Source organism: Lycium ferocissimum, chromosome 5, assembly GCF_029784015.1.
Source record: "Lycium ferocissimum isolate CSIRO_LF1 chromosome 5, AGI_CSIRO_Lferr_CH_V1, whole genome shotgun sequence".
Classification (NCBI taxonomy): Eukaryota; Viridiplantae; Streptophyta; class Magnoliopsida; order Solanales; family Solanaceae; genus Lycium; species Lycium ferocissimum.
Window position 1 is genome coordinate 58355799 of NC_081346.1, and position 27863 is coordinate 58383661.

The window sequence follows — 27863 nt, forward strand, 5'->3', positions numbered from 1 at the left end:
GGCCAAGAAACAGGCCAAACTGTGTATTTACACCCAATTCCAATTAACTGAGTGGCTTTCCAAACATGCCCAAAAGGAAAATCTCTCATTTCTTCCTGTTTACTTTACTTTTTCTGAGTCCACTCTTTAATTTCTCAAAAATGGTGGAAATGGTAGGGTATGATATTATTGATGACAAGAAAGAAGACGATATGAAGTTGCCCATAAGTTGCATTGGCAAATGGCTAGCAACTTGAAGACAAAATGGTTAAATTTTCACTCTTTAATAAGGGACCAATTTTGTTGAATTTTGTCCTTTTTCACACACCGTTCATTTATACCTTCTTCTTTGTTTCACTTTTAATTTCTCATTTCCAATATTGAAAAAAGGTACAATTTTATGACTTGAAAAGTATAAGATTTTTTTTTTCATGTTTTATAATTTTTTAATAAAAGTAAAATAAATATTTAAAATAAAAATTTGAGGGAGGTTGGGGGTAGCATGGAGGGGGGAGGTGGGGGGCAGGGTGGCGTGGAGGGGGTAGGTGGTGTTGGAATTGGGATGCCTTGGTGTGTTTTTATTGAATTCGAAAAATGTTCTCCGTCAAATTTTTAAGGAAAATATTTGCCAAGACATTTAGTGTAACCAAATAAGAGAAAATAGGAAAACATTTTCCGTCATTACGAAACACACCCTAATTCTCTCCCCAATTTCCTGGAATTGCGAAGCTTCAAAGGAATTTCCGCTCGGTTTTTCTTTTCCTTTCTTAATAATACAGATGAGTGAAAGGGTAACAAAATAGAATATTTCTCATGCCACGAAATTCTTTCATTCCTTCCTTTTTTTTGACGTTGCTTTTTATTTTTATGTTTTATTCCACTCTTTAATTTCTCACAAATGGTGGAAAAAGGTAGGGAACGATAAGTTGCATTGGCAGATGGTTAGCAATGGTGAAGACAAAAGGTAACATTTTCACTCTTTTATTACTTTACTCTTTAATAAGTCACCAATTAATTTTGTTGAGTGTTCTCCTTTTTGTACACTGCTCATTCACTCCTTTGTTTCACTCTTTAATATATCACCCCAATACTGAAAAGGCTTAATTTTATGACTTGAAATAGGAAGATGATAAGAAGTTACCCATAAAAACTATGAATACTGAAAAAAATGTAGTGTCTTTCTCTTTATTATGTGATATATTAATAACTCTAACCTAACTCTTCCATGTATTAACTTGTTCGATTTTCTTATGTAGTAGGAGTAAGTATGAATCTCCTAAGATGGTTTTAAGTTTTAATGTTGTATATTTTGTCACAGCAAAGCACGACATTAGTGAAAGTACGACATTAGTGTGTTAAGTAGGAAAATAAGAACTGTGACGTTGGTCCATTCCATTTAGGTTCAACTCACTGTAAAGGAAGAAAAACAGAAGGAAACAAAAGAAAGAAACCGGATACTAAAGTTGCAGGAAAATTGTTGGACCCATTCACAATAATTTTGCAAAGACAATAACCATAAGGCAATATAGATATTACAATAAAATCTTTTAAGCAGTAAAAATAAAATGACTTAGCTTTTTCTTCGCCTTTATGGTCAAGGGCGAAGTTAAGTCTTCTTGCCTGTTTCGATACTCTTTAATTTCTCACATTAATGAAGAAGGTAGGATACAGTTGTATGACTTTAAATAGGAAGATGATAAGAAGTTTCCCTTAAAGACTAGGAATAGTGAAAAAGGTGAAGTCTTGCTCTTTATTAAGGACCAGAGCTGCCCAATTATTTGAGTTATCTCACCATATATCCAAAGCTGAGAATTTGCTTGTTAGTCTTTAGCAATATTCTTCAAAATGTCTAACCTTCATCTTCCAAAATTTGCAAGTATGATGTCTTTTTGAGTTTTAGAGGTGAAGATACACGTATAACCTTTATAAGTCATCTAAGACGATGAGTGGTTGGAAACGGGAAAATCAATTTCTGAGGAACTCTTGTAAACTATAGAAGAGTCTAGAATTGCTGTTGTGATATTTTTAAAAAGCTATGCATCCTCAAGATGGTGCTTCGAGGAGCTTGCACACATCATAAAGTGCAAAAATGAATTGGAGCAGATTGTGATTCCAGTCTTGTATGATGTGAGTCCATCAGTTGTGCGCCATCAATATCCCCCTTTCGCTAAGTCATTTTCCCTACATGAGGAAAATTGCAAAGATGATTTGGAGAAGGTTCAAAGATGGAGGGATGCATTTGCGGAGGCAGGGAAAATATCAGGGTATCATTTACAAAATTTTCAAGTACGATTTCTTTATTTTTCTATTTTGTTGCTTTCTGGTTTTTTGAATAAATGAAACTAAATATCCTTGTATAAAAAATTAACCTGCTAATATATATCAATTATACTAGCTAGTCATAACCTTTTTTCTTTTTATAAACATGCATGTAAGCTAGGTATTACGTTTTTCTTATGAAAATTATATAAGAAAATAATCACTAATATATTAGAATTTTTAAATTTATATTTTAATATGTCTTTTGAACATTCACTTCAAGTTTATCTAGAAAACCAATTGACCTATTTTTATTTATTTATTTATTTATTATTACTATTTTTTTTTTGTTTTGCAAATATAATGTTATTATCAATTTATATATGTTAGTTTCTAATTAGACATAATTTATACACATGAGAAAACAAACAGTTTTGATTATCTAGTATTTAGATCTAGATACCACATTTCGACAATCAAATCTGCCGTAAGAGGTAGACATCTTAATCTTACTAATAACACAAGTCTTCTTTCAGTCCGTCTAGGAGGACTAGATATATTAGATCTCTTTAATTCTTATCTTGGAAAACTAGATTGATTTTCTTGCATCTCTTGAATAACTTATCTCGTCTTCCTTTTTTGAAAATTCATTAATACTGGAATTATGAATCATTGATTGATATTTTCTAGCATATTGTTGTGAAATGTAAAACATATAGGCATGAATTATGAATAATTGATGGAAATTAATTTCTATTTCATCATCTAATACGTAGAGTTTATAATTTCTAGTAAATGTTAGTTTTACAAAAGTAAAATGTTGAACTAATAATAGTTGGGCAATTTGCAAGATTGCCCTTCGTTGGGAGTGGTCTTTAATTTTTGGCCCCTCAAATTGGGGGTCTTTAATTTTAAAATGCGAAAATTTCGCAATGCGGGGTGCGCCCATAGCATTAGGGGGGAAATTTGCATGGACAGAATTTGCAAAATTCTGCCTTAGCAGAATTTGCAAAGGCAGAGGGCAAAACTTAAAGACCACCAATTTGAGGGGCAAAACTTAAAGACCACCAATTTGAAGGGGAAAAAATTAAAGACCAACCCAAATGAAGGGCAATCCGCGCAAAAAAAAAAAAAAAGATAATAGTTTATTTAAACTTCTATGTCGTGTTATTATTGCCCTTCGTTTTAACTTGTAAATGCATATATAGGTAAAACAATCTGAAGAATTAATCCAAACACAGTTTGCAGGATCATTGAATTCGTTTCACTAGTCTAATAATGCAATCACATGTTTTTGAAACGCGAACTACACCGAAATAACCACATTCTATAATCGCGTACCTGTTACGGAAGTGTTCTTGCTTTCGGGAAGAATCTTCAATAGTATCACTTTGCAAGAACTTGAGAATTAGAGAACGAGAAGAAATTTGTTTGGGAGGAGAAGAAGATTTCAGAGTGTGTGTTTTCTGTAAACAAAGCTTCTTCTTATTAAGAGGTTGAAACATCACAACGTTTAGGATTCCCTAAACCATTGTGACCTCTTTTAATTATTAATTAATTAATATATGACTAATTATATATTACTCTTCTCCTTAATATGGTCCCGGATTGACCCACATGGACCCAATTTCCTTCATCTCACTCACACATAGTGGGTCAACTCTCATTCCTATTCTCCAAAATTCATACACCACGACTTGACCTTCAGCTTCCCACGTGGCTTTTTCAACTTTCTGATTTCTCCATCTCTTTGAAGAACAAGCAGAAAATGTTGAAGGTAACTAACCCTTTCATTCAGACCTTATAGTATAATCTCCATGTCTTTCAGTATTCAGTCAGTCCAGTATTCAGTCAGTTCAGTAGATATCCACTTCAGTACCTCTGCAGTTTAGTAATCATGTATTCATTCTGCTCAATAAGCATGTGTTCATGTCAGTTTAGCGATCACGTGTCTCAGCTAGTCAATTTCAGGTATCTAAGTTACAGAACAAACTCTACCGAATTTTTCGTAGAGTCTCAGAATTAGCTGCGATTATAATCAAGCCCATCATTTGAGGACGAATGATCCCAAGGGGAGATAATGTTTCACCCCGTATCTTAGAACTAAGCTTAGACTTGTATCGTTCAGTTTTAGTGGAAAATCTGAAGAGTTGAACGTTTTGCGAAAATGGTTGACATACTTCAGGCAACCATAACCCCTTGATTAGTTGGGAATTTGGAAAAAGTCTCTTAATGAAAGTTGTAGTACTTAGAAATATCTTTCCATCCATATAAAGATTAGGCGAAACGTAGATTGGAGCAAGAAGTTATGAGTGTCACAAAAACACTCAGAGGGACATTCCACCCGCGTTGGCCACGTGACGCGGGAATGGTCCTTGCACATTGGCCATGCGTGACGGGCCTTGAGGGGGGGAAATCAGCTGCAGAATCTCGCCTGCATAACAGGCCCTGCGTTTGCCACGCGTCGCCGGCCTAGCATGCGAGGGTCAGGTTTTCGCGTTTTAACTTATATTTAAGCTTGGGGTTTATTCCATAACACCCTTATTCATGAAAAATCATCTGAAGGCATGAGAGAACAAGTCCCAAGCCCCAAGAACCTTCCAAGGTAGGTTCTATGATGATTCTAGGTTGATTTTAAGTCTCTAGTCCCTTTCTAACTTGGGTAAACCCTTCTAATCGATAGAGTTGTGATTGGAACATTATTGTTGGACGTAGAAACCCTAGAACTCAAATTCAAGAGGATTGAACTTAAAAAAGGTAATGTTTCTACTCCCTAATCATTTATAGTTGTGAATTGATGAGTTCTTGGGAGAATAGTAAATAGGTTTGGTAAAGAGAATTATATGATCTATGCTAGGGTTTTGGATTGTTGACTTGGGATTGTTGTAATCATATGGGTGATGAAAAATAGTGTTAGTATATCTATTTGGGATTGTCAAATCACCTAGAAGCAAGAGAATGGGAATTGGGTGAAGCAAAACACCATTAGTAAGGGCTATAAAGTTTTATGCCCACCAAGTGTTTGATAAAATACTTAGACAGACCAAAGCATGGATGACCAAAGCATGGGTATTATTGCTAATATGGAATCCCTTTGACTTGTATCGCTATGGATTAAAGTTGAAAGGGTTGGCGAACGTTGTACTACGCTCAAAGGCTGAAATTAAGGTATGTGAGGCTAACTCTCTACGTTTGGGAATGTTAATGATTCTCCCTATGCCACATTCTTTTACAACGTTACTAATTGCCTCAAAAATATAGTTAAGCTCAATTCCTTGAATAGTTGCAAAACTTCTATTATCTAGTTTCGTAATTCGTTCATGACTTTCATTCCGAACGTTGTGAGCTCAGTACGTAATCAATATAGACTTGTGTTTGATACCCATGAGTCTCAGTCTAGAATACCCAGCATGTTTATAAATGGTTAAAGCTTCAGGTCTCATAATTAGTTCATGAATATGCCTCAGTTAATCATTGCTCAGTATGTTAGTGTTGTACTTCTCAGCATGATTCTCAGTTACTTTATATAACTTGTTTAATGTTGAACACCTGTGTTTTGGGCCTAAGGCCACAGTTATGTATACGTATCTTTGGGGCTTGAGGCCACAGACTTATGCATTTATATTGGGCCTAAGGCCACAAATTATGTTTTCAGTTAAACAGGTGATTCTCCATTGAAAAAGTATTCTTATCGTTACTTCTTTTGTCCACTTTAGTTATCAGCTATCAGTTATCAGATCAGTTTCAGTTTCAGTATTTATAGTTCTTTCTTTTTGTTGCTTTATATACTAGTACAATTCAAATGTACTGACGTACCTTTTTGGCCGGGGCCTGCATCGGTAATGATTTACAGGTTGATGATTCTGCTTGCTAGGACATCTCGTACCAGCTATTGGTGAGCCCCAGTCTTCTGGGGCATTATCCCTCTTTTTAGTCTTTATAGTATTCCAATTAATAAGGTATGTCGGGTGCCTTGTCCTGGTAAACAGTTAGCATTTTCAGTATTCTTTAGAGGCTTCATAGACTATACTTGCAGTCAGTCAGATGTTTAGTAGGCTTTTGTGTTAGCCTTGTCGGCTACTTATTCAGACTTTCAGGCTTATTCAGTATTTCCGCTTTTATGATATTTTAGTTAGACTATAAGTAGATCAGCATGTGTTAGTGTTATTTTCGCTTTCAGAATATTTTGATATCACATGTTGATTCAGCCAGCTAGTTGGTTCGCTTGGTCACATGTAGTCAGGTATCGAGTGTCGTGTTATGCTCAGGCCATGGTTCGGGGCCTGACAGTGTGACCAATGCATACTTCGAGAGCTTCATTGCTATACATCTATTAGGAATATATAACATCTCGATCAATGAAATTTAGAGTAGAGTATAGTATGTTCTACCCTAGATCATTTATCACATTCATATCTTTCACAATCTCTTTGTCTTAGATTTGAGTTCATCATTATGTTCTTGTCTCAAAGACAAACATAAAGGACCGGTCACTTAACACAATTAATGTGATGATCTTCCTGTTCTCATGAATATCTTAATCTCAATTTGATATGCTTTTCAAGATACGTCTAGCCAGACCGAATCAAGCATGATCTAATGGCGACATTCTAAGATAGCAAACACCGAATTGAATCTCAAGAAACTGATCAAAGTCATGAGTGTACAATGTGAAAAATTACTTATAATTTTCAGGGCTTCACACGATAGCAAGTAGAGATTAAACTGTCACACCCTTAATCCGATAGGGTGTGATAGGCACCCGACCCTTACCTAGGGCCGAGCGAACCCGCGGACTACCGTAATACTCATCGGGCCCGCAAAACATAACATAAGCACGTTACGAAATTTTTTTTTTTTTCGAAAACAAACATGCCTTTCATCATTTTTTTTTCAAATCAAATAAAGCTAGCATCGTATGAAATCTGTAAACATATGAGGTTCATAACATAATGCATAATAATACATCGGCTTACATAGCCGCTTACAAAATCTACATTTCACACACACGACTAATTTATTTGCAAAGTCTCTACCAACATCTCGGATACCATACAAAAGCACTCGGACTCGGCGGCACTCGGAGAAATGGAGCTCGCCAATCATTTGGAACACCTCCGCTAACATCATCTACTCACGACTTGGGACCGCGGCATGAAACGCAGCCCCCGAAGAAAGGGGTCGGTACGAAATATGTCGAGTATGTAAAGCATGGGATATCGTAAACGAACCGTCTTTGAAACGAGGAGAACAGAAAAGTAATACAATAACCAGAACTCATAACACTTTCTTTTGAACCATAAATTATACATATCAATTTCATACCCAGCTCAACATGGGACTGAGAAACGAGTCGAGAAAATCATCTCGTACATATGCATAGATATAACGTGCCCCGGCCCTCTAGTGAAGGGCGCGGTAAGTAAAACCATCGGATGCGTATACATATAACGTGCCCGCCGCCCGGTGAGGGACGCGGTAAGTAAAATCATCATATCATATACATATAACGTGCCCCGGCCCTCTAATGAGGGACGCGGTAAGTAAAATCATCATATGCATGTACATGTAACGTGCCCCGGCCCTCTAGTGAGGGACGCGGTAAAAGGAATCATCATATGCCATCACGCCACCCTCCTCCATATCATCATATCATATAACGTGCCCCGGCCCCGCTAGCAAGGGACGCGGTAAATATAACGTGCCCGGCCCTCAGTGAGGGACGCGATGAATAATGCAATGAAGTGCACGAATACATGGTGGCCGGGACGCGTGAAAGAGATAATAACGGCTCGCACGAGCGGAGTAGTGAGAAACCATATGCCTGAAATTATCATATACATACCGTAACACATCATAACATCATAACTTATCATATGGCGACACTAACCGATATGGGATTGGCCTAAACCAATGTGGGATTTGCCTAAACCGGTGTGGAATTTGCCTCTCACCTTTGGGTTTGCCCCACCACCGCTCCGATTCCGTCGATATTCCGGAATACATACATATAACATATAACGTGGCATATATACACAGTACCCGGCCGAAAGGGGCTCGTCATACCGGACACATCATATTTCGGAATACAGCATCGGGCGCACAATATCCTAGCCGGCCCGGGACTTGGCGAAAAATGTAACAACAGAATGCACGTTTCGAATCGTGAGTAACCGAATACAATTTAAAACATTTTCAAAGACTCGATAGGTTAATCAAAACGAACCATCATTTATAAGCCAAAGCGATGTAGTCAAATCGGATTTTCTTAGAATATCACTCGGGAACATATCAAACCGTACTTTAGAAACCATAGTTACGTATCAAAATCATGTGCATGAAAATCCTTATTTCAGACTCAACCGATAAATAAGTAATCATACTCGGGGGTCGGAAAGATAGTCATATTGAATTTTTTTCAAAAATAGGTCGTTAGAACCAAACATAGAGAGTCGCGGGACCCACGGACGAGCGTCAACCCAATCCGGGCCCGCCTATGACAATTAAAGTCTTTACTCGTCATGAAATCATTTGCGAAGATATCAAAGCAATGAGCTTTTTCTTGAAAGTTACGGTCGTTCGTAGTTTGGGAATCGTTTGGGAACAAAACTCTTTTGAAAGCAAAACTTTTATGCAACTTTTGAAATTTAGTCATACAAAGACATAAGATCCTTTCGGAACAAACCGTATACATAGTGTTTCAAATCCAATCATATCAAGGACATACGGATCCTAGCTTGACCATATTAAGGATGCCAACATCACAAAGCAAATATGAATCATAAACATGTTCGGATTTTACGAATAGAATTACCCCCAAGGCTCATAACGTATCATAGCTTAGTCGTCTCTAAGACATGCCAAAAGAAGGAAAGGTAAGCTCTACATACCTTGGTTGCTTCCTAAGCTAATCCAAACTCAAGTCTTGGCTTCTCAAAATCTACAACACGCCATTAGACACCAAACATTAGTCATAGGCACCTCGGAATCCCATTTTAAACTCGCACTTTATTTACAAAAATTTGGGCGGCATTTCACTTTAAATTCAACACCCGAGAATTCAACTCGGCCAAATATCCAACAACAATACCAACAACCACATCAACAATATCCATAGCAATTCCAAACACATTCTAACATTAATAGCTCCTTTCTACATAATTCGACAACATCCATGCATATTCAATTCAACTTCATATATTCAAACTAATATCAACGATCGCATATTCAAAACTAACCCAAGATCACTTAACAAAATTCAAGAACGCTTCGGACAATTCACAATACATTCAAATCAGCCCATCCACTATATAATGAAACCCGAAACCTCAAATTTCCATAAGAACAACAACAATACATTTCTTTCCGCCAAATTCACAAACTATACCAACATTCCATACATTAACAACATTAACCACAATAATACAAGAACTATATTAAAATTACATTATCTTCTCCAACAACCTACAAACGATTCCAACTTCCATTTAAATCTTTAAACCATCATTCTCATTATGGAATCCATGCAACAACAACCAAATCATGCTAAATAAAATTAGTTCATCGTATTCTACAAACAACAAATATGCACGGCCACATACCAACTTCCATATTTCCATGAATTTCATCCAATTTCTACACATTACAACAACACACAAACATGTTGAATACAATTAATCCATCACTCCATCACCACTCTACATACACATGGCCAAACACACACACACACACGGCTACACTTCAACATCCCTATTCTCATGATTCTCATTCATTTCCACACTTCACAACATACACAAACCATCCACAAGTCATGTAAAGAAGATTAAACCTCACATTTTTCCACTTTGTTCTTCAACTTGGCTAGGGTTGAGATTTGCAAGAACCAAGGATTTGTTTGCTCCAACAACCACTCCATGTTGATTAGGACCTTCCAATTAGTAGGAAACCTAGAAGAAATAATTTTTTTGGAGAAGATTTTTGGTCTTCTCTTTTTCTCCTCCATGGCCGAATGGCCTTTCATTTTTTTTCCTCCATGTTTCTTGAACTTTCTTGAGTGGAAAATGATAAATTGTCTTGCTTTTTCCATCACATGTCCATATATATATATATATATATATATAGGGGTGTGGCAGTTGCCCCTCTTTTTTCTCCAATTTTCTAGACTTTTCTTAAGTAATAAAAGATGAATAATTTGTCTTACCTTGTCATCTTTTTCATCATATATAATTTGCACAAGTGGCCCTATGGCCCACATCTCACACATGGCCACATGTGACCATTTTCATGAAATATTCTTTTTTCAAAATTTCACTTCTAGCCCCAAATTCTCATGAAATGCTTAACTTTCCATAATTCACTTTTAACCCCAAATTTTTCCTTATTCCAAATATGCAACTTGCGCATTAAAACAAAAAAATCAACAAAATCGAAAATTAAAAGTCTTGTCCATAACTTGTCGCAACCAACTTAGAATATTCCAACGTCCAAAGTACGGGGTATAACATAAACTTGTATAGCCCTTATGGGTCACCATATGCATACATGGTATGAAACATGTATCACATTATTGACTCCTTTTCCATGGAGCGTATGTTTTTAAAAATTAAATACAGTGCAAATGATAGTTTAGACAACTCATGTCTAACTTTAAGTTCACAAATCTTTTCAATCATTTTATTCATTAGAACTCACATGTGGCATTAAGAAGAGACTATTCATTAGAACTCACATATGGTATTAAGAACAGACTAACTCATTTTAATCACATATATTTAAACACAAAAACAAAAACAAAAAATGACATTCTTATTATAAACTCCAAGCTCTCTTTTATCATCACTTCTGACAATAATTGGTTTATAATTGTCTCATCTCTATTTGTCACTTAGACAATAGAGGCGATTGCTTGTGTGAATAGGCCAATCTTTTTGTTTGTCCGACATATTTCTCATACTAAAAATTTGTGTACTAAACATAAAATATTATACATGTATATGAACCAACAAGAATGGATAATTAGGCATAAACTAAGAAGATATACATACATTAGCATCTATGCAAACCCAATGACTTCACATATCTTTCATAAGCATCACATATTATGGGTTTCGTTAAGGGATCTGCTATCATTTGATGCGTAGATATGTATTTCACATTCACTTCTTTATGCAAAACCATGTCTGTAACAAAATTATACTTAATGTCAATATGTTTCGTCTTCCCATGGTACTTTGTATCCTTTGTGTAGGTTATTGCAGCTTGACTATCACAATTGATGGTGACAGATTCAACAACATTGTTATACACACCCAAGTGGACCAGAAAATGTTTAAGCCAAATAGCTTCTTTCACAGCTGCTGAAAGTGACTACAAGTTCAGCTTCCATTGTCGATAATCCATCATTGCTTCTTGCTACTCCATGATATGGCGCCATTGTTAAGTAAGAATACATAGCAAGAGGTGAATTTTCTTTCATCCAAATCTCCTCTATAATCAGCATCAGTGTAGCCTTTGAGTTGCAGATCATTTCCTTGGTAACATAAAGAATAGTCGACTGTGCCTCTAAGATACCTTAATATCCTTTCAAGTGCTTTCCAATGTTCTTGTCCTAGATTAGATTGAAATCTGCTAGTCAACTCTGCGGCATAACATATATTATGTCTAGTACATATCATAGCATACATTAGACAACCAATGGCATTGGCATAAGGAACCTTTCTCATTCGTTCCTTCTCTTGTAGAGTCTGAGGACACATCCTCCTGCCTAAAGCTTCACTTTTAGAAACATGAGTGTTTATAGGTTTCCAATCTTGCATATTAAATCGTTCAAGAACTTTCTTTATATAAGACTGTTATGAAAGAGACATTTATCTCTTTGAACAATTTCTTGAAATCTTAACTCTAAGAATATATGATGCTTCACCCATATCTTTCATCTCAAATGTTAATGATAGCCACCCATTTATTTCTTTAACATACTCGATGTCACTCGATAAGATCACAAACTTATTTTTAGATCTTTTGATGTACACACAATGGTTTTCATGAATCATAGTGAAACCATATGAGATGATATCATTATGAAAACGTAAATACCATTGTCTAGAAGATTGCTTAAGGCCATAAATTGACCTACGAAGTCGGCATACTTTATGCTCTTGACTTTTTTTCACAAAACCTACAGGTTGATCAATATAGATTTCCTCTTCTACTTCTCCATGGAGAAATGTGATTTTTACATCCATTTGATGCATTTCAAGATCTAAATTAGCTACCATTGACAAAATTAGCCTTATCGAGGTAAACCCCACAACTGGTGAAAAAGTTTTCTCATAATCGGTTCCTTCCAGTTGTGTATACCCCTTAGCTACGAGGCGAGCTTTATACCTTTCAATACTACCATCAGCCTTACGCTTTATTTTGGGAACCCATTTGTTCCCAATAGCTTTACAACCCATAGGTAGATCAACTAATTCCCACACTTGGTTTGATTTCATTGATTCCATTTCCTCCTACATTGCTTTTAGCCATTTATCCTTTGCTGGCATGTAAGAGCCTCATTGATATTTCATGGTTCTTTTTCATCTTCTGGAGTATCTATATAAATGCTTCATCTTTGATCTCAAGTTGACGACGGGGAATTTTTGGACGACTGTTGAGGTTGATAAATTGATTTATCAATTGGTAAGTTACTCTCACTCGGACCAGCAATATCAAAGGGATTCAATAATGATTGAGTATTTGTGGTGGTAGGAACTAATCCATTATCATCTAAATGACTACCACTCCAATCCATTTGAGCATCTATAGCGAAGGCGATCTGGTCTGTAGGTTCATAAAGAGATAAGTCTTGACCTATCTCGCCCTACTTAGGAAAATCATTCTCTAGGAATGTAACATCGCGTGATTCAACTTCAGTTACAATGCCACTATCTTACTTACTTAAGAACACATACCCTTAGACTGCTCAGAGTATCATATAAAGATATACTTTCTTCCCTTAGACCTAATTTTCCATATCAGGAAAATCGATTATGAATAAGAGCAGCACAACCCCAAAGCTTCAAAATGCTCAAATTAGGCTTTGGTTTAGGCCACAACTCATATTGCGTAGATGTAACTGACTTAGAAGGGACACGATTAAGTACAAATGCAACAACGAGCAAAGTATCTCCTTAATAGGTGATAGGCAATTTTGCTTGTGCCATCATTGACCCAACCATTTCTAACAAGGTTCTATTTCATCATTCCGCAACACCATTTTGTTGTGGAGTGTAGGGAGTAGTTAATTATCTTTGAATTCCCTTTTCATCACACAATTGTTTGAACTCATCAGACAAATATGTGCTTAATGCTTTGATTTTTCTATTTAGTTGATTTTCAACTATGTTCATAAACTTAATAAAACAACTCAAAGCGTTAGATCTATGAGAAATCAAATATACATAACCAAATAGAGTAAAATCATCGATAAATGTGATGATGTAAATAGCATCATGTCTTGCCCTTACATTCATTGGACCACAGATGTCAGAATGAATTAATTGCAATAGAGTATCAACTCTTGTGCCTTTCCCAAATGGTTTTCTTGCCGTTTTTCCGGCTAGGAAAAATTCGCAAGAAGACAAATCTACTTGGTCTTTAGAGCCAAGAAGACTTTATTTGGCTAGACGATTCATTCTTTGCTAACCAATATGGCCAAGCCTAGCATACCATAGATTTACATCATTTTCACAATTAGAAGTAGACGTAAATAAGGAAAAAATATTATTATTATTGAAACTAGGTACACTATCCAATATAATAAAACCATTACAAGGATAACTAGTGCCATATTTTGTCTTGGCCAAATTCAAATCCAAACCATGTTTATGAAAGATTAAATAAAATCCTAAATTAATCAACATTGTGAATGAGACTAAATTCCGACGAATTGAAGGGGCGAATAGTACATCATGTAGAAACAAAGTTCGGCCACCATGCCTTTGGAGTTGTTTCCTACGTAAATCCATTTTGCTAATTGTGGAATTCTTCAAAAATCTACAAATGCATCTCTGTCCTTCACTAGATGGTCGGTGGCTCTCGAGTCTACAATCTACATAAGATGTGATTCAGTTAGATAAGCACAACAAGATACATTTACATCACTATGTAAATTAGAATAAGGTCATATACCTTTTTAGGCTCAGGATAATCATGAGCAATATGTCCCTTGTTCTCACAATTGTAGCATTTTAGCTTCGCCATATTCACTTTCTTCTATCGAACAGAAGCACCTTTTAGTTCTTGTTGATTATATTTAGGCTTTTTCGTGGCTTGTCCCTTCCCTTTCTTTTTGAAAAACCCACCATACTTGCGTTTTTGGCCTTGTCCACGTTCTGGACTTGAACTCGCCACATACACACTTGTAGTAGCTTTGTCCATCCCTAAGACTCTTTCTCGAGTTCCAAATAATGCTTAGCATCTTCCATAGTTTTGATGCTACATTATGGGTCAAGTGTATTTCATATTTTCCCAGCGTTGGGTAGGGAGTGAATCATAGCTTGTACTTGTTGCTCTTTGATTAACACATGACCGACATCTTTCAGTTCATTCACCATATTCGACATATGGCGCAGATGCTTACGCATAGTATGATCAAGACACTTTTTATAAGTATCAAACTTAATAGTAAGTGCTCTTAACTTGGCAACTGAAGTATGACCAAACTTTTCTTTTAATGCGGACCACATGTCCTTATCATTGTAATACTCTTGGAATTCTCTCATAATATCGTTATCCATGTTGCTCAGCAACGTTATGCGAGCAAGAGAATTCTTCTTTTTTCAAGCCTTATAAGCCTCGCGATCTTTCACATGTTGGGAAGTATCACCATTTTCAAGAAGTGTCAGACACATTAAGATCTTCAAAAGCCTCTTGCTCTTCCCGGGCATATTGGATTTTCATACTCCATATTTCGTAATTGTCACCGTTTAGCTTATCACCTTTGTTAAGCTCGGTGACAATGTTTTTCGCGGCAATTGCCATGTTGAATTAAACAAGTATAAACTATCATGAGACGGTATGTACTTTTCACATGCCTGAATTCATATACATAGGGATGAGGCAGATTGCATCAAGAAGGTAGTTGACGACATATCACCCAAGTCCATTCAAGTTATTTCACCTTTTTTGGAATGTTTAGTGGGAATAAATTCTCAAATCGAGAAAGTAATCTCATTTTTAGGTATGGAATCAGATGATGTTGGTTACATTGGAATATGGGGGATGGGCAGTATAGGCAAAACAGAAATTGCTAGTGCTACTTACGAGAGATGTCGCCTTCGATTTGACGCTGATTGTTTTCTTGATGATGTTGGAGGAATTTACCAGAAGAAGGGACTAATATGGTTACAGAAAGATCTCATCCAAAAGCTCTTGGGTATAAAGATGACTATAACTAGTGAACGTGAAGGTGTCATAATTATAAGCAATAGGCTTAGCTAGAAGAAAGTTTTGGTCATTCTTGATGATGTAAACCATATAAATCAACTAAAATTTTTAGTTGGAGGGCAAGAGTGGTTTGGTAGGGGTAGTAGAATTCTGATTACCACGAGAGACAAGCACCTAATAATCACTCATTCGAAGGAGGATAAAGTATATGAAGTCCTAGTATATGAAGTCCTACTATTATCTGAGAGAGCTCTTGAACTGTTTTGCATGCATGCTTTCAAAAGAAAATCTCTAGAGAGAGATTTCGAGGAACTTTCAAGTGAAGTGGTGAAGTATCTTTGATGGACTCCCTTTAGCTCTTACAGTTTTGGGTTCTTCTATTTATGGACGAAACAAAGAGCAATGGAGAGACATAATTGATAGACCGAAGAAAATCCCTAGTGATGACATTCTAGGAAAACTTAAGATTGGTCTTGATGGGTTGGATAAAGATATGATGAGAATATTCCTAGATATCTCATGCCTGTTCAATCATGAACCAAAAAAGTATGTGGAACGAATACTTAAGAGTTGTGGTATTCACTTGATAGGAATAAACTACCTCATCGAAAAATTTCTTCTATCCATCAATGGAGATGGCTGCTGCAGATATCAGATACATAAATTGATAAGAGAAATGGGTCAAAATGTGTTGTTAAGGAAAGAGTATCGAAACTGCAGAATATGGCTACATGAGGAGGTTCAAGACCTTTTTGCTAGAAAGTTGGTAAGGAATATTTTAACTAAATTGATAATTTTGTAAGCTCATACTATTGCGACTTTGTTCCGTTGAGTTTTCTACTTCATTTTTTTTTATTACGGGACAAATAGATATTTGTTTCCTTCTTTACAGAAAATCAAAAAGGTGGAAAGCCTACGGATCCCAAAAGGTTATAGTTTTGAAGATGAACACGTAAATCATAGCAAGGTATTCAAGAGGATGCAAAGCTTACAGGTGTTGATACTTGATCATGAAATTGTTTGCTCGTATAGCGCTATCACTTATCTTCCTTCTAGCCTGCAGTGGATAGAATGGCGAAACTATCCTTCAAGTTCATTGCTTGAGAGGTTTGAACCATCACACCTTGTTGGCCTTGTATTATCTAAAATTCAGCTTGTGGAACTTTGGCCAACATCAAAGGTATACTTTGTGCGCACTGTCTCTTTCTAATTAATCACGCCACGATTCAAGTACTACACCAAATAAATGCTTTGATATACACAATTAACATCATGTAAAACTTAAAACTTGCAACAACAACAATAACAAACCCAGTGTAATCTCACAAGTGGGGTCTGGGTAGGATAAGATGTATGCAGCCTTATCCCTACCTTTATCGGGTAGAGAGGTTATTTTTTATTGACCCTCGGCAACCCTCATCCTTCATTCGGGCTTGAGAACGGCAATGTGCACGCTCTCACACAGGCAAAATTAAAACTTAAAACTTGAAAGTCCAATGTATATAGACTTTGTCCAATTTGTTAGGACTTGCATGCCACATTGCTTTACCATCTTTGCCACTCAACTTAAGATTATTTTAGTCCAAATATTTTTCATTAAAACCTAAAAAGGCTATTTTGAACCGTAAATCAGGGACAATTTTTAAATACCCAGCGCGAAAATAGCTTTTTGGTACCAAGTCATCCCTAGAACTATGATGACATATCCAATCCAAACCTTAAAATTTGTTGCATGTCCTGTTTGATTTTAAAAAATTGTGAATCAAAGATGGATCGAGAAACTATGTTTGTAGGAGAAAACATAATACATAAATCTAATGTGAAGCATGCAAAAGGACTTAAACATGCTATATATTTGTTTCTGCAATTCATTTTCTCTAACCATTCATATTTATGTATTATGAAACATAAGCATTTAAATATATTTCATCCATATATATTGTAATTGCATTAAATTTGAAACGACAAAAGGATGGAACCATCAAAAGCAAATATGTCTATATTTGTTTTCTATAGGAACAGGGTTATAAATAACTTAAGGTGAAGTACTTTATCACAAAGAATATATTTATGTATTATGAAACATAAGCATTTAAATATATTCCATCCATATATATTGTAATTGCATTAAATTTGAAACGACAAAAGGATGGAACCATAAAAAGCAAATATGTCTATATTTGTTTTCTATAGGAACAGGGTTATAAATAACATAAGGTGAAGTACTTTATTACAAAGAATAGTAAAGAAGCAGTTTTCATTTGAAATACTTTTGATTTAAATTTTCAAATAGTAGATATCAAATGGTGACATGTTGCAAAATTCTTGTACAAAATAATGGAACAATAATTCTGAATAAATTGTTACAATTATAGAGCATCTTGTATATAAACTTGCTTTTGTGTAATTTACATCTTCTACTTATAATCTACGAAATAAGGAGATTGAAATAAATGTTTTGATAGGTCAATGCAAGTAAATTAATCAGTCCATGATTTAAATGCTACATTAAATAAATGTTCTGATATCCATAACTAAATCCATTTTTTTTTTTTTGGCTAATCACTCACTTGGAAGTGAATTTAAAACTTACAAATACAAACTTCATCACAAAATCAAAACTTACAAATACAAACTTCATCACAAAATCAGACGTATAACCTCTCCCTCTCTCTCCATCAACTTTCTTTTAGCAATTATATCTTTAAAATATTTAGGTGGGATTGAACTAATTTGACGTTCACAATCTAAAATGAAGTCTTTGTATCACAAAGAATTGTAAAGAAACATTTCTCATGTGAAATATTTTTAATTCTTGGAATTTAATGTTTTTAAAAAAAAATTAGATATCAACTGGAGTTCGTTGCGAAGTTCTCATACAAAATAATGAAATAATAATTCCGATCAAATTGTTATAATTGTAGAAGATCTTGCATATAAACTTGCTTTTGTGTATAATTTACTCCTTGCAATTATATTTACTTAGTAAAGAACTTGCAAGTCCTGAGGGACTCCCTCACATTCCTATAAATATTTAATCTTCAATATTGTGAAAAGTAAAACCTAAAAAGAAATTACGATATTAAAGAGGTAAAATTGCATAGATTGTCACATAACTATCACTTTTTTTTTTTGGCAAAGTCACTTAACTGTGTTTTCTAATACAAAAATCACATAACTATCACTTTTTTCACCAAAGCCACTTAACTATGTTTTCGAACACAAAAATCACATAACCAACCCTTTTTTTTCACCAAAGTTACTTAACTATGTATTCTAACAGAAAAATCACATAACTATCACTTTTTTTCACTAATTTTACTTAACTATTTTTTCTAACATAAAAATCACAAAACTTTGAACTTACTAATATAAAAATCACACCTAGCTTAAAATCCAACTTCCAATGGGTAGTATTTTTTAATTCTATTTTTGTATTTTTATTTTAATCTAATAAATAGAAACTCAATTAAAAAGAACCGACCTGACCCAAAATCCATATGCAGAAATTAAAATATTAAAGAAACAAAAATAATCCTTCCACCAAATATACAATTCTTCTCTCTATGTGGAAAAAAAAAATTCAGTCTAGGATTAACTTTTTTCATTTTGATAATTTTTTTTTTCTTCCTAATTATAATGCAATTCGAAATCTTTTTCGATATGATTCATTTTGATGAGAGAAAATTAAATGTTATGGCTTGTGATGCTAACTGTTGGATGGTGGTTTTCCCCATGATTATGGTACGCGAACAAAATGTACCAGAGCAGGACATGACCATAGATAAGCTTGTCCTTGATTATTTAATCCCAGCGACTAAAAATTTTGACGAGTTGTTCTTGGAAAAATTTTACCTTCGCAAATCTTATACCACTTGATATAAATATTAGTTAACGTTGGTTAATTTGGTTGAAACAATTTTTTTTCAATCTTAGGGCATATTAGGCCCCTTTTCCAATGTATATTGAAATTTTACATTTTTGTTGGTGTCACGACCCAAATTAGGCTCGTGCGGGCACCTACCTCCCCACCTTAGTAGGCGAACCCTCTCGTTTATATAACGTTTCAGTCACATAACATTCCTTTCAAAAACATTAGGAAATTAAGAAATACAACGGAATTTCATTTATAAATACTAACTCGAATGTTTCATAAACCAACAATACATGTTTACAGACTCGATACAATTTTCTCATGACTCGGTCTAGACTAATACAAGAGTGACTAAGTAAATTTCAGAATGACATCATATTCTAAGACTCAACCTCCAATCCCCGAATGAAATGGGAGGAGGCCTTCCAGACAAGCACCGCATAACTTCCGCATATACTTTGATCAATCACCTGAAACAATCTACACCCAAAAAGGGTGTAGCAAGTGCATTATCAGTACAACCATACATACTGAGTAAGTACCATAGGCCGACAATGGTTTGTAACACATATTGGTAAAGAATTCACGAATAATGCTGATAATCACTAAATCAAGTCACATATCCCGAAACAGTAGATCATAACTTCAATATAACTTAAGTCACAACTAATCTACCATAAATTATAAGTTGGCCAAACACCTATACAGATTCTCAACATCTTTACCATTCCCAAGTCGCTCGTTCGTGTTTTAGGAGCAAACTCATTGTTACAACACCTTCATGTCCAACCTCGCTTAACACGATACACTGCTAGTTTTAGGTTTATTTGACAAGCACAAGTCAACAATATAGGTCACAAAAACCGAGTTCAAATGTTCGACATTGCCTATGTATAGTATCTAAACCCTATACGATAAGTCTCCGTATATCTGATCCAACCGATCACTACGATAGAATCATTGCATTACGATCCTCACAACGGATTCATCACAATCCAATCAACACAATAGAAACATCACAATACAATCATCACATACATCTCGGCCAAGTCATAATGCAATGCAATGCGATAATGGTACGAATGCAATGCATGACATGCAAATGAGGTGTACACATGCACTCCGGATGGAAATATCAACGTCTCGGTAGCACAACGCAATGTGACTCGCGAAGTCTAAGTGCCACCCATCCCGGATCTTTCACAATCACTCAACCTTGGGGGAAGCCCATGTACTAATAAACATTCTGGGATAACGTCGAAATCGGCCATGCAACAACGATGCCCGAATATAACCATCGGAATCCTCACAATCATGATTCAATATCAGTTTCACAAATCAATGATTCCAGAATGGATCTTCGGACATCGGCCTTCTCACAATCACTCAAGTAAAGAGTTCATCAAATATCAATTTCATAAAATCAACGATTCCGAAATGGATCTTCGGACATCGGCCTTTTCATAATCACTCAAGTAAAAGAGTTTATCAAGTATCAGTTTTACTGAATCAACGATACCGAATTATCATCGGGTATCGGCCGTGCATGAATATGAGAGAATGCGTGCAATGCATATGTCAACAAGCAACAATCAAGTTTAATATCACAAGTACCATAACGAGGTACGCCAACAACGCATCACATCACATTACCAACAGTGGGCATGCCAACATATATCTATAGCTCAAGTACCAACGGCGGGTATGCCATTATATATTGAGCACAAATACCAACAACGGTATATCAATTCTATTCAATCAAGACGACGCACAGAACTCGATACCTACCAACTACACCTGACATCAAGCCAACATAATTAAACAACCCAGTGCACATAACGGGTGGCTAGTCCCAACACATCTCAAGTCAATCATTAGACCTACGATATGACCATTTTCCGACTTCAGCATATTTGCTTAGGCTAAGAACCTCATCCTACACACGAGTCATTTGTCACCATTTAACTAGGACATCAGTCACTACCATGATACATGTTATATTTTGTCTAGCGTTTAGATTCACTACAAATACTTTCATCGATAGGCATAATTAGATTCCGTCCGCTACTTCCAAGTCACATAAATCCACCAAGAAATGACAAGGCCACATCCATACCTAAGGAGTCTACAGGACACAAGCCCGAACAATAATTCACACATAACAATACTATCCTAAAGTTCCATCCCAGATCTCCAATTTCCTATACATGCATTCTCCGTTTCTTCTACACACAATACAAAAAACTAACCGAAGTCTACCGAAAGGAAAGTCGTAACCTACCTCATGGCCGAGCGGGTGCCACGAACATCCATTGATTCCTTCAAACTCATCGCTACATCGTAATCCGCGTGATATAATTTGGAGACAACCATGTTACCCAAGATTAAAGCTTTCCATATGAATCCTTCATAAGAGATTTGGATTAATAGGGAGGTTTGGGGGTCTTAACCCACCTCTAGCCTTCTTCTATATCAAATGTTAGAGAGTGTTCCCATTTTCAAGCTTATATTTTGGAAGAACCCATCTCCAAGATCCATGCAAGGATCTATTTTTAAAGGAAAAGGAGTGTAGAGATCTAGGTTATTAGCTCCTTTCTTTGGTTAAGAACATAAGAGGTGGCTTAGAAGGAATTTAGGAAGAAAATGTTGCTACCTCATCACTCTTCCAATTCTAGATGACTTGAAACCCACTTGATAATTCTCTAGGTGAGTATGTTTAGGAGTAATTTCTTAGGTGGAAGGAGGTTTGTTGGGTGTTAGAAGGACTTATTTGGACTAAAAATCTCATTTTTGAGCTTTCCCACCGAGCTGGGGGGCTAGAATTTAGGATTATGAAAAATGGGACAATTCCCGAAATGATCCTTTAAATAGGGAAATTCACTGTGCGAGACCACCCCAGCGGCAAGTTTACCGCTACGGCGGTACCGCTAGGGCAACTAAAGTGTCGTTATGGCGGCTGTGAGATCACCTGGTACCTGTGGCGGTTAGTACACCGCTACAGTGGCACCGCTGTAGAGCCAATACAACTGCTACGGCGGTTAAGTTGGGTCGGGTCCCCATGCTTCTACATCATACACGATGCGTACAATGATTTTGGTTGACTTAAATAATCTCTAGGATGGGACTAGGTGAAAACACTGTTAGGGAGTCATTGCTGTCTTCCTCCTTCAAAATTCACGGGAACGATGAAATGAGTCGTTACAGTTGGATAGTAAGAAATTGAATTTTATGGGGTAATAGTTATTACTATTTGCATTGAAAGTAATAATCTTGTAATAATGTTTTTCAAATTCATTCACTCTTTTAGTTTTTAATATCTACATATGAGTTTTGGGTCGCGTTAGTTCTTTTCAATTGAGTTTGTATGTTTTAGATGAAAATTAAAAAAAAATAAAATATTACCCATACAAAAGTTGAATTTTCCGGCAGGTGTGCTTTTTGTGTTAGTAAGGTCAAAGTTTTGTGACTTTTGTGTTAGAAAATATAGTTAAGTGCCTTTGGTGAAAAAAATGTGATAGTTATGTGACCATTTATGAAATTTACGCTATAGAGGTTTTATTTGCATTGCTAAATTAAAATAGGAGAAATATATGTTTAGATGTTAATACAATTATGTATTCCAAATACAAAGCTGAAACCTCTTTTTCACATTAGCTACAATCAACATATTTTAATGAGCATTCTGAAAATGAAAATTTTCCATCAATTCTGTAACAACCTTCTCTTTATTTTTTTCCCCACAATATTTCTTTTAGGAGTAGCTAACTGATATTTCATAGAAACATTATGTTATATATATATTTTGTTTTTTATTAATGAAAACATAAAATAAGCAACTTGAAGCATTTGAATCTCAAGAGGAGCCTTGGGTTAACAAAAACCCCTAATTTTGGTGATATGCCAAACTTGGAGACACAAAATTTATGGAGGTGTAAGAATTTGGAAGAGGTCCATCCTTCTCTTGGAGATTGCGGAATGTTTACAGAACTGGACTTGCAATTCTGTCAGAATCTTAATGAATTGCAAGGAGAGCTACCCTGTCACGACGCAATTTGACTAAGTCGTGAGGGCACTTGCATTTTTCACCTCGGTAAGTGAAACCTTAACCCAACGATAACAAAATACATGAATAATAATGTCACGCCTCAAATCTGGAGTGGCATGACCGACACTTGTTGCCACGCTAGGCCCGAGCGAACCACTCTAAGTCTAAAACTCTGGAGAGTAACCCCCAACTTAGACCGATAAGGCCCACCTGCCCAACGATACCAATAAGCTGGCAAGGCCACAATCTGGACATATATAAAAATACTAACTATCTCGTCTGAACTGGGCACACACACCCAAAATATATATATACACAACTGAGCAGGCCGACAAGGTTACTTTGATCGTACAAAGACAACAGTATCCAATAGACATATGCAAGCCGACAAGGCTATCACACAGTCACACTATATATGTAGGACTCGTCTACAAGCCTCTAAGGAAAGTATGACTGTACCACGGTCGAAACAGGGCCCCGACCGTACAACTGGAATAAAAAGGGGAGAGACTTCAAAGACCTGGCAACTCCGAACAAAGAGGAGCTCACCAATCGGTCGATATCCGATCCCGCCTCGGGGAGGTCTATCGGTGCCGTCGATCCGCACGCGTGTGCATGAATGCAGCATGCCCAGACAAAGGGACGTCTGTACGAATAATGTACTGAATATGTAAGGCAAGATAACAGCTGAAATGGAATAACAAACTATACCCTGGATATTTCAAGAAAGCATCTGGAGGTATTCTACCTAGGTTGCCTTTCATCTGAGGCAAGATGACATAACTCCGTGACCCGAGGGTCAGGCATAGATAACTCCATGACTCATAGGCCAGGTATAATCAACTCCATGACCCGTAGGTCAGGTATGCGCAACTCCGTGACCCATCGGTCAGGCAAAAATTCCATGACCCGTGGGCCAGGTGTATACAAACACATAACGATAACTCGAAGGCGACATAATAGCCTATAAGCAACATATACACTAATTATACCTCATGTCATTCAATCATCTTATAAAACACAACTATTTTTATACTCGTTCTTAACTAGAAAGGAGTACTACAATAGGGTTATGGTAACCTAAGTATAATCTTCGTGAATAGCACATCTTTGTGCGAATAGTCAAGGATGTCTCAATAGTAGGAATCATGCCAATGAAAAGAAGGAATAGCCTTAACATACCTGAAGCTTACTTCTCGACTTTCCAACTTACTTCTTGTCTTTTAATCTACAAAATATCTTTCGTAGTCTCACAATCTACATAAAAAATCATTCATACTATTGTTAGGCTTATCGTCACATGCTTGTCTTAAGCCTTCAAATTAAATCCTTTTAGAATCTGCAGAAATTTGGGCAGCATCTCCCCTGTTTATATCTCTATCCCGAAATCACAACACCAACAACCAACAACAATGACAACTCTAATATCAACAACATCATTATCAGTACCAATATATTCCATAAAATATCCCACACGATGTCTACCCAATTTCCCAACCAACTAATCCACTACACGATGATTTAATAACTCTATCTTTGTAAATAAACCTAAATCAATATCAATAAAGAGATATCCATACCTTGTTCTTAATAGAACAACAATATCTTCAAAATCTACTTTGAATTCAGGCCAACATCCACCGCAAAACAACACTATAATCAAACTATACGTTAGCCGAGCCTTGATTAGTACTCTGCCACTTGAAATCACTCAAATCCCTTAATTCTATGGTATATATGCCCATCCATGTTTGCTGAGCTTTTTGGGAAATTATTGGATGGAGAAAAGGGGATTTAGGTCCTTATATAGTGTGTGGAAGTCGGTGGAAATCGACTTAAAATTGCTCTGCGCGTTCGCGCCATCCCAACCGCGTTCGCGCAAGGTTATTTCCCTGCTATGGTAGTCCGTCTTCAAATGCTCATAATGTTAGATTCCAATGTCAGATCGATGCACGGTTTGTTGCATTGGAAACTAGACTTCATGAACTCCAATTTAGGCATTTGTTTTACTTCAAAACTCCTAATATACTAGGAGATATCCTTCTCTCAAGTTAGACCAAATTATCGTATGAAACCTTGCCCATCCTCTTTCCAAAGCTCCAAAAAACTTAACTTCCTTAAGCCACTTGCCCTCCAATCCTTCCATGACCTAGTACATGAACTTAAACCCTTATAACCATAAGAGGGACGTATATAATCTAATATATCCTATAAAAAACCCCAGTGTCTGCAATTGGACAGCTAACACCTAACGAATCTCAACGTACAAAATTACGAGGTGCAACAAATAAATCAAGCAAGCGGAAAAGAATAATTACGTAAGTATCACAATAATATATAATAGAAATAGTGCAGAAATAAGGAAACACCCCCAGGGTCTGATCTAAGTCATCCGAGAGCATCTAAAAGATATAATACAAGTTTGGAATAATATAATAATACATCAATCTGTCTGTGCCTCAGAGTAGAAAAGTAAGACGTGATAATAAAAGGAGTCTTCAAGGCGGCGAACGACTCGTGCTCACCCTGGAAACTCGACGCTAATGCTGAAGGCGACTATCAGCCAGGGGAGATGGATGAAGACCCAACCTGGTACTCTGCATTCATAAAAGAATACAACAAGTGTAGATCAGTACAAAACCACAGTACTGGTAGGTATCATAGGCTAACTAAGTATAGCTAACATAATTCAGATAATAAAGCAAGATAGGCAGATAAACCAACAAGTATAAGTCAAACATAATCGAAGCCAAGTACACATCATCACCTAAGTAGAGCATCTAATCCCAAATGTGCCAAGTCTCAATATGTTAAATCCGAATCCAACATCACAAGTAAAACACCAAATCATCTCAATGTAAGCCGTGATGCAATGCAATGCAATAATGTATGAATGCAAATGCTATGTACAATGCCGAAAATATCGACATCTGCAAAGGTGACTCGCGATGTCTAAGTGCCACACATGATCTTTGCCCACGGGGATTCTCCACTGGAGGCGAAGTCCAACAATCCATGATTCCGGACTAAAGACAATATCCGTTTAAAAAACCATCAACTTCGTGTAATGCATGTATCAACATCAATAATCGGATCAATTTACATATCGGTGTTTCTCCGACAATATCATATACATAACTCATATGAACTCTAACCTCGCATTAACATCAACCCGTAAAGTACTACACTATCACAATCAAGAAGGACTAATAGATCCCAATATCTACTAACAGCACATGGCATCAAGCCACTACAATAGAATAATCAAGTCACAACACAACAACAATACAACCTAAGACAATATCCACCCAATTTCATATCGAAGGTTTACATACTTTCTCCGATAATATCATATAAATATATGCTTCGCTACACGAAGTCTCCAAGGGTAAGCCATAACCTACCGAGAACAACAATACAAGCCTTGCCTTCCGCTCGAGCCTCAAGATAGAGAAAGTCTAGGTATATTTGAAATCTAGATTAGAAATCATGAAGATCGATACCTATCTTGCAATCATTCAAATTAGGTCAAAACCCAACCCTAGAATTTGGGAAAACGGGGCTCACAAGGTCAAAACAAAAAATTCGAGGGTAAAATATCCAATTAAACACTAGATGATCAAAACCCATCAACTAATTACTAATTTAGCTCAAGGATTCATCCAATTTAGAAATCCAAGCAAAACTCTCAATTTTGGGTATAAACCCTAACTCTTAGATTCAAGAATTCAACACTAATAATCGGAGATATATGATTAACAACCTTAGATACATTATAATCTAGCATAAACCCAATCAATTAATCAAGATTACAAGCCTAGAAGGAGAATTCATAAAAACTCTCTTTTAATCCACAAGTTCTTAAAGAAACTAGCACATTTTGTAGATTTCCTATAATGATTAATGGAATAAGGAATGGTAATGAAGATGGAAGAGCTTACCACAATGATTCTCCCCTAAGAAATGCCTTGAAATGATCCGAAAGCTCTATTTTCGGAGTGGGTAATGAATGAAAGACTTAGGGCCTTTTAAATAAGAAATCTGGTCCGTTGGCCGCTTCCGCGCTACCGCTTCCGCGGTTCAGCCAGCGGTTTTGAGCGTGCTTTCGTGCCACCCCCTCAGCGGTTCATCCGTGCTTTCGCGTGGGCTTCCGCACTACCTCTTTGAAGCCAAAGCGGTCACCAGACACCAGATTTTTCTAGTATCTTTCAAAACTTGAAATCGACCCTTGGAACTATCCTGGAACCTCCCGAACACAAACCAAATATGCAGATA

The 27863-nt window shown here is 36.3% G+C and overlaps 1 protein-coding gene and 1 long non-coding RNA gene across 2 annotated transcripts; both read left to right on the plus strand.

The window, feature by feature from the left end:
* Window positions 1–1595: 1595 nt before the first annotated feature.
* Window positions 1596–6645, plus strand: LOC132056955 (uncharacterized). The gene is made up of 2 exons (XR_009415044.1): window positions 1596–2243; window positions 6092–6645. It is a non-coding gene; the product is annotated as an uncharacterized LOC132056955 (long non-coding RNA).
* Window positions 6646–16305: 9660 nt separating this feature from the next.
* LOC132056951 (disease resistance protein Roq1-like) lies at window positions 16306–17105 on the plus strand. The gene is made up of 2 exons (XM_059449361.1): window positions 16306–16435; window positions 16562–17105. The coding sequence occupies exons 1-2, from the start codon at window positions 16346–16348 to the stop codon at window positions 16877–16879; spliced, it is 408 nt and encodes a 135-aa protein (XP_059305344.1). The 5' UTR covers window positions 16306–16345; the 3' UTR covers window positions 16880–17105.
* Window positions 17106–27863: the final 10758 nt, after the last annotated feature.

Excerpts from the sequence above, each read along its gene's own strand:
- LOC132056951 (XM_059449361.1), top strand. The coding sequence starts at position 16,346 with ATGGGTCAAAATGTGTTGTTAAGGAAAGAGTATCGAAACTGCAGAATA. Across the intron at positions 16,436-16,561 it reads ACCTTTTTGCTAGAAAGTTG|AAAATCAAAAAGGTGGAAAG; the intron begins GTAAGGAATATT and ends CCTTCTTTACAG.